Source organism: Pristiophorus japonicus, chromosome 5 (assembly GCF_044704955.1).
Source record: "Pristiophorus japonicus isolate sPriJap1 chromosome 5, sPriJap1.hap1, whole genome shotgun sequence".
Lineage (NCBI taxonomy): Eukaryota > Metazoa > Chordata > Chondrichthyes > Pristiophoridae > Pristiophorus > Pristiophorus japonicus.
In genome coordinates, this window is record NC_091981.1 from 262,343,689 (window position 1) to 262,352,411 (window position 8,723).

Sequence of the window (8,723 nt, forward strand, 5' to 3'; positions counted from 1 at the left end):
GTAACATTCTCTCACACAGATACAGTGTCTCAGCCCGATACATTGTGCCTGTTGCAGCATATTGTTCCTTTATACCTCACACACGATAATATTATCACTCACTCACTCTTTGCTCGCTGCCGCCCTCTAGCGGCGGCCCCTCGCGGACGAGCTCTCCGTGCGCGCCCCGTGCCCGTGCCCCCGCCCGCCCGCGGCGTTGTGCACGCGCCCACTCTCCCCTCTCCCTCTCTCCCTCCTCCACACACACACACACACACACACAGACGGAGCAGACGCAGACATGGCGCTGGTGTGAAGCGGCGGAGAAGCCCCCTCCCCTCCTGTACAATATTATGCCTCTGCTGTGCCCCCGTGCAAAGTGCTGAAGTGTGGCCCCGTCACTCGGACACAAAGGCAGAGAATGGCGGACCGCAGCATTGAGAGCCTGGCTCTCCCTCTCGAGGTGAGGGCGAAGCTGGCCGAGCTGGATTTGGAATTATCCGAAGGTAAAAGCCGATTTTTTTTCCTCCCTCTCTCTCTTTCTCCTCCTCCTCTCCTTTCAATGAGGGGTTCCTTTCCCTTTTTCTGTCTCTCCATGCTTTCTGTCCAAATTCTTTCCCTCTTTATCTTTTTTTCCCCCTCCCACTCGATGCTCAAACCTTGACTTTGATTTTTTTTTGTCTGTGCGATATATTAATGACAGTGTTGCCTTTCAGCTGACACTTCATTTCACGTTGGAGGCGAAGGAGGTGGAAAAATCATATCAGGGCTGGGCTTTGCTGCTCCTTCGGTTAACGGTTTTACAGGAAAGGCTTTTCCTCCCTTTGATTTGTTGTTGTTCAAGCTTTATTATTTCCTTTATAATTTCTCCTTCCCTTAGAATGGGGATGGCAGGCCAGCATTGACTGTACATATACACAATCGTGACTTTAATTCATAACGTTTTCCATTGGTGTCATGTATTTGTAGCCATTTGAGCATCAATTTATTTGACAAACTTAAAGATTGCAGCATTTTTTTGAAGAAAAAAAATCATTTGAGCGGAGAGGCGTGTTAACCAAGCGTGTGTACATGCTGTGTAAACACACACATTGTTAGAGAGATATATATCTATCTAACAAAGGGATGGTGGGTTTAGGAATAGCTCTCTCTCGTGAATTGATGGCAGACGCTATAATTTGAATGTAAAGGCAGGAGACGGCGTACTTTGGTACTCGATCTTGACATGAAAGTGGGGAGATACTAATTAGTGTCGCCGTGCTCTTTAAGGTCGATGTGGCATTGTGCTTGGATTTGATGCTGACATTTGCAGCGCCTCCACATATACCGCAAATAACGATTAAGTTCCTGATTCTCAAATAAAAGCAGGAAAGGGGGAGAGGGGAGGGGGGTTTACAGAAATCTGTAGTCTGCTTTCTTGCTAATACTGGTGTCTGGATGGGGATGTACGTAACGTGACGCTTGTTTTATCCTGTGGCTTGGGTGGGAAAAACCGTTTGTTCCCCCCCCTCCTATTTTTTTTGAAAATCATTTTGACGTGATTCAGTTTGAAATCGACGGATGCAGGAGTGTCCCACCATTAATGGGCGATACTTGTAGCTGTTGAGTCTCTTCTCCACCCCGCCCCAATGTGGCGCTTTGAAAGTACTTGGGTTCCAGCTATGCAATTCACTGGATGCCAGTTCATCTTTTTAGAAAGAGGCAGATATTTACCCTCGGTAGCTTTGTGCGTTATCTCCCCTCTTTCCCCCCCCGCCAAAAAAAAAACTCGGATGAAAAGAAAGCAGCAACCTAACCGCAGAGGGGCCTTGGCGAAAGGTCAAACTGGCTGGGCTGTAGAGTGACCGGCCAATTTTAACCCTCTGTGCCGATTCTGTATCCACTCTCTCAGACCTGCACCCTTCATTCGGTGCTGCCACATATTCACGTTGTGTTAACCATTAGCTGTGAATTCTCACTGGTTTTGAGCGAGCGCTTAAAATCAGCTTTAAAAATGAGATTTGTTTTGATGTGGCTTACTTTTTTTTGTGGGTCGGACCGACTCCATGTGTGCATTAACGAGATTTGTGATCCAGGAATGAGAGATTTGTAAGCTGTTGACACTTTTGCAGTGCTGTAAACGCATCGGATGCTTTTTTTGTTGTTGTTGAAACCCTATACTTTTAACAACGCGCGGTTGGAATCAAGGTGCAACATTGTGTTCACGCCTTGAAACAACTTGTTCGCGTGTTTGTGTGAACGTTGTGTGTGTGTGTGCTTTGGCCATGTCACTTTGGGCACAGCATTGTTTGAGAAGCGGTAGGTTTGCTCCAACCCTTTTATGGGCTCTGTGGTTTTGACATCGTATTGGTTGGATTCGTCCCAATCCTTGCAAATGAAATGCATAACGGTTGGGACTGGGCGCAAGTAGGAAGTGAAGGAATACCAAATGCAGTGTGTGTGTTTTTTTTTGTGTAAACACGTAGAAGGTAGTGATCTCATGACATATAACCGTTATTAATGACGTTCGTTCTGCAGTCTGATTAGCTGGCAGTTTGAAATTGTCCATATGTGACCCTCCACACTTCGTCTCCTGAGCACGTTTAAAATGTGAAAGCAGTTTGAGCGTTTTATGCCACGGGAGGTCGATCACTCGAGTTTCTAGCACGATCTCGCCGGTGAATATTTATTGATTTTCTGCCTTTGGCTTTATTTTATCTGAAAATATCCATTTGCAGAAAATGAGCCTGCCTTAATTTGTGTATGCAAAATATACGGCACGATGGCTTGCAATCAACTTGTGCCAAAGACTGAAATTTTGTGGCAGTTGACATTTGTGGTTTACTCCATTAAAAAGGGAAATAAAGAAAGAGATAAGGGACAGGATGATTAGGTAACAGTTGTACCAGAAAATAGAAATAGGCACTATGATTGAACCGATCAATATTAAGGAAGGGAGATTTCAACAATGAATGCTTTGAATGAAGATCATCAAAATTAACGCTGCCAGTTCACCAATGCTAATCTGGTCATGTCCTTTCGAAGTCGGGAATACACCAGACTCTCGAGTTACGAGAAAAGAGACTTCTTGGCTGGACGAGTTTGCATTGGTGCATTGCTTTGGTTTGGCACTGAATGAGGAGTAAATCCAGTGCAATATCAAATTTGGCTTGTAACATGCTCAGTGTCCATTGGATCACCTGGATACCTGTGTCCTAACTCGTACCAAGTCCCACTCACCCATCACCCCTGTGCTCGCTGACCTACATTGGCTGCCGGTTAAGTAACGCCTCAATTTCAAAATTCCTCCATGACCTCGCCCCTCCCTATCTCTGCAATCTTCTTCAGCCCCCCCCCCCCCCCCATGTCTGCACTTCTCAAATTCTGCCCTCTTGAGCATCCCTGATTATTACTGCGCAACCATTGGTGGCTATGCCTTCTGCTGCCTGGGCCCTGAGCTCTGGTTCTCCCTCCCTAAACCTCTCCACCTCTCTACCTCGCTTTCCTCCTTTAAGACGCTCCTTAAAACTCCCTCTTTGACCAAGCTTTTGGTCATCTGCCGTAATTTCTTATGTGGCTCGGTGTCAAGTTTATTTGTTTTGTTTTATAACACTCCTGTGAAGCGCCTTGGGATGATTTAGAAACATAGAAACACAGAAAATAGATGCAGGAGTAGGCCATTCGGCCCTTCGAGCCTGCACCGCCATTCAATAAGATCATGGCTGATCATTTCCTCAGTACCCCTTTCCTGCTTTCTCTCCATACCCCTTGATCCCTTTAGCCGTAAGGGCCATATCTCACTCCCTCTTGAATATATCCAATGAACTGGCATCAACAACTCTCTGTGACAGGGAATTCCACAGGTTAACAACTCTGAGTGAAGAAGTTTCTCCTCATCTCAGTCCTAAATGGCCTACCCCTAATCCTAATACTGTGTCCCCTGGTTCTGGACTTCCCCAACATCGGGAACATTCTACCCGCATCTAACCTGTCCCGCCCCATCAGAATCTTGTATGTTTCTATGAGATCCCCTCATCCTTCTAAACTCTAGTGTATAAAGGCCCAGTGGATCCAGTCTCTCCTCATATGTCAGTCCTGCCATCCTGGGAATCAGTCTGGTGAACTTTCGCTGCACTCTGTCAATAGCAAGAATGTCCTTCCTCAGATTAGGAGACCAAAACTGATCACAATATTCCAGATGAGGCCTCACCAAGGCCCTGTACAACTGCAGTAAGACCTCCCTGCTCCTATACTAAAATCCCCTAGCTATGAAGGCCAACATACCATTTGCCTTCTTCACCGCCTGCTGGACCTGTATGCCAACTTTCAATGACTGATGAACCATGACACCCAGGTCTCGTTGCACCTCCCCTTTTCCTAATCTGCCACCATTCAGATAATCTGTCTTTGCGTTTTTGCCCCCAAAGTGGATAACCTCACATTTATTCACATTATACTGCATCTGCCATGCATTTACCCACTCACCTAACCTGTCCAAGTCACCCTGCAGCCTCCTAGCATCCCCTCACAACTCTCACTGCCACCCAGTTTAGTGTCATCTGCAAATTTGGAAATATTACACTCAATTCCTTCATCCAATTCATTGATGTATATTGTAAAGAGCTGGAGTCCCAGCACTGAGTCCTGCGGCACTCCACTAGTCACTGCCTGCCATTCTGAAAAGGACCCGTTTGCCTGTCATTCTGAAAAGGACCTGTCTGCCAACCAGTTCCCTATATTACCCCCAATACCATGTGCTTTGATTTTGCACACCAATCTCTGTGTGGGATCTTGTCAAAAGCCTTTTGAAAGTCCAAATACACCACATCCACTGGTTCTCCCTTGCCCACTCGACTAGTTACATTCTTAAAAAATTCCAGAAGAATTGTCAGAAGATTTCCCCTTCATAAATCCATGCTGACTTGGACCGATCCTGTCACTGCTTTCCAAATGCACTGTTATTTCATCTTTAATAATTGATTCTCACATTTTCCTCACTACTGATGTCAGGCTAACCGGTCTATAATTACCTGCTTTCTCTCTCCCCTTCTTTTTAAAAAGTGGTGTTACATTAGCCACCCTCCAGTCCATCGGAACTGATCCAGAGTCGATAGGCTGTTGGAAAATGATCACCAATGCATCCACTATTTCTAGGGCCACTCCCTTAAGTACTCTGGGATGCAGACTATCAGGCCCCGGGGATTTATCAGCCTTCAATCCAATCAATTTCCCTAACACAATTTCCTGCCGAATAAGGATATCCTTCAGTTCCTGAAGTTTACTATGTTAAAGGCATTATATACCCAACCTTAATTTCTCCCCTTTCTATATCAATATTTAAAGTTCTAACTTTTTGGAAGACATCTCTGCCTATACATGTATGCAGACATGCAGAGCGATCTCTTTCAAATAGGACAATTAAAAATGCAAGCCATGCCAGAGCCAGGCACTGGCTGGAACCTAATCAACAACTTTTATTTCTATAGCACCTTTAACATAGTAAAATATCTGGAGATGTTTCACATTAGTGTTGTAAGAAATTAGGGCAGATGAAAAGGGTAGGTTTTAAGGAATATCTTAAAGGAGGAAAGAGAGACGGAGAGGTTTTGGGAGGGAATTCCAGAGCTTAGGGCCAAGGCAGCTTAAGGCGCGGCCACCAATGGTGGAGCGATTATAATCAGGGATGCTCAAGAGGGGAGAATTTGAGGAGTGCAGACATCTCGGCGGGAGGGAAGAGTGGGCTGATTGTGGTGCTGAAGGAGATTACAGAGATAGGATGGGGGAGGCTCCTCTGAACTGCAGCTGCCGGTTTCACACCCTTAGATGTGAAGTGTAACTCTCGTGTTTCAGTCTGTACAGGTATATTCAGATACTATACCTCAAAACATTGCGGTTGACTTTCCTGTGTTCTCGGTCTGACTCTCCAACACGCATTCCAATTATGATAGATCAGCACCAAAAACAATGCCGGGAAGACCACAATTTTCCATGAGTACATAAAATAATGTTCTGTTTGTATTGTCCTTTGGGAATCAATGATGCTTCTAATCTGCAGTGCAGTCTGATTTCCATCCAAATAACCAATAAAATGCCCTGAAACTTTGCATCGACAGTATTGCAGCAGTCTCAGGAACATGGCACTCTGACTGCCTCGGGCAACACTGGGAGGGGACCCATTATCTTTTTGGCTCCTGTTATGTAATGATGTGTGTATCGTCCCAGTATCGTAAATGTAATGTAAGCACTATGCCACACCACAGAGGGCGCTGTGGTGGGAAACCCTAGTAGTACCTGCAACAAGGGCTATATAAGGCTGACCACCACACCTGCGAGGCACTCTGGAGCTGAACAATAAAGGACGAAGGTCACAGCAGTTAGACTTACACCAGACCGTGTGGAGTCAGTGATTTGTGTGCTGCATACACCACATTGGCAATGAGGAAGCGGACGAACTCCACGCAACCATGGCTACTCGGCTCGCTAAAGGATTTTACCGTGGGCAATGATTGGGAGGTCTTTACGGAAAGGCTCGAGTACTACTTCACAGCAAACGACCTGATGGAGGACACATACGCAATGAGAGAGAAGCGTAAGGCAATATTGCTCTCCAGTTGTGGCGATGAGGTTTACTGTCTTGTCAGGGATTTGCTGGCACCCGGGAGCGCCAGGGACAAGCCATACGAGGAGCTGACTGAACTCATTCGTGACCAGTTGAAACCGAAGGAGAGCATCCTCACGGCCAGATACAAATTTTACCATCACTGCAGACCCGAGGGCCAGGATGTCACCAAATATGCTGTGGACCTCAGGAGACTCGCGGTGCCGTGTGATTTTGGGGCACACCTTGACGAGGCTTTGCGGGACGTTTTCGTTATGGGGATTGGCCACGAGGGCCTCCTTCACAAGCTGCTGGCCACGGAACCCACAGTCACTCTGACAAAGGCCATCGCCATCAGCCAGGCACATATGACCTCGACTTGCAGCACCAAGCAAATAATCCACACAGTCTCGAACCCGGCAGGCACTATCCACAGGATAGCGCCCACCACAGACAAAACTGCAGAACGTGGCTCTGCCCGGGGCAGAGAGCACGGACCTCGGGATCCTGGAACTCAGAGTCCGCTGAGGGGGGCCAATCAAGCAGCACCATGCTGGCGTTGTGGAGGAAGCCATGGGGCTCACCGGTGCAGGTTTGCGGAGTACATGTGCAAAACCTGCCACCTGAAAGGCCACCTTCAGCGTATGTGTAAAATAAATCAGACTCATCATGTGGCTGAGGAGATGGGGGATGATCTACTGTTCAGCGAGGAGCAGGTCGAAGATGATGAGGTGCTTGGACTGTATACGTGCACCGACGATTCGCCCCCAGTGATAAGTGAAGTAAAAATCAACGGAGTCCCTGTGAGTATGGAAGTGGACACGGGCTCGGGTCTGTCGTTGATGAGTCGGAGAACTTTTGATAAACTGTGGATTAACCCAGCTGCACGACCCAAGCTGGTCCCGGTCACGGTGAAGCTGCGTACCTACACCAGGGAACTGATACCTGTTCTCGGCAGAGCGATGGTGCAGGTATCCCAAGGGGACGAGACGCACGCTTTACCTTTGTGGGTCGTTGCAGGCGATGGGCCGACACTCCTCGGCCGGAGGTGGATGAGGATGGTCCGTGGGAGCTGGGAAGACTTCATCACTCCACAGGCTGCTGCTCCCCGGGGTGCTGCCGTGCCCCGGGTCCCCAGAGGGCAGCGCCGACCGAGCTGGAGCTGCAGCCTCAACCCCCCCACAGGCAAGTCCCAGGCCTGGACCTCACACCGAGATCCTGCAGCCCCAGCCCCCACAAGCAAGCCCCAGCCCCGGACCTCACACCGAGATCCTGCAGCCCCAGCCCCCACAGACAAGCAGCCCTGCACAGAGGGGCCTAGTGGGGGGGGGGGGGAGGGGAGGAGAGGAGTGAGCCGGCTGGGTGCGAGTGGTCCAGGATGGCCGGCGGTTCGGAAGAGCCCCGCCGAAGAGCTGTTAGTGTCTGGCGGCGGCAGCAGCTGGAGGTTCGGAGGCCGCGGGGGGACGCGGCAAGTGCGGCCGCTGGAGAGGCCACGACGGCCGCAGGAGAGGCGGCAAGTCAGGTGGCAGCAGAGGCTGCGACGGCGGAGGGCATCTGGAGCGGCGGCGGAGAAGAAGATGGCGGCGGCATCGTGTCGGAGCAGCAGAGCATCAAAGATAGCGGTGCCCAAGGAGAAGCCTCGTGGAATCCTCCTGCATCAAAGATGGCGTCTTAAAAAGGAAATGCACCCGGGAGTCTTAAAAGGGCCTTACCAAGAGGTGGTCCCCACAAAGGACTTCTGTAAGGCAGAGCGAGTCTAAAATGAGCTATGTTAATGTGAGATAGTGAATTTACAATAAGAATTACTTTTTTAATGCTGAATGGCCACTGTATTTATGTAAAATAATGGATGAAGTACAATTAATAACGGCTAACAAGGAAATCAAGGATCTGTTACCAGTCAATAACCAGTTAATGTACCATACTAATGCACTGTCTATGCCCACCTGCCTTTCGTTGGACAAGTGTGATGTTTTGTAATGATGTGTGTATCGTTGTCCTGTGTCCTGGTGGGGCGGGGAAGGGGAAGGTGATGTTATGTAATGATGTGTGTATCGTCCCAGTACCGTAAATGTAATGTAAGCACTATGCCACACCACAGAGGGCGCTGTGGTGGGAAACCTGGTAGTACCTGCAACAAGGGCTATATAAGGCTGACCACCACACC

At 48.5% G+C, this 8,723-nt stretch overlaps 1 protein-coding gene across 1 annotated transcript in view; it reads left to right on the plus strand.

Annotated features, from left to right (window-relative positions):
• Window positions 1–247: 247 nt before the first annotated feature.
• Window positions 248–8,723, plus strand: part of LOC139264688 (disco-interacting protein 2 homolog C) — a 622,729-nt gene continuing 614,253 nt past the window's right edge. The window contains exon 1 of the mRNA XM_070881594.1: window positions 248–485. Coding sequence (XP_070737695.1) covers window positions 401–485 — 85 coding nt within the window. The 5' untranslated portion in view covers window positions 248–400. The remainder of the gene's footprint in view (window positions 486–8,723) is intronic.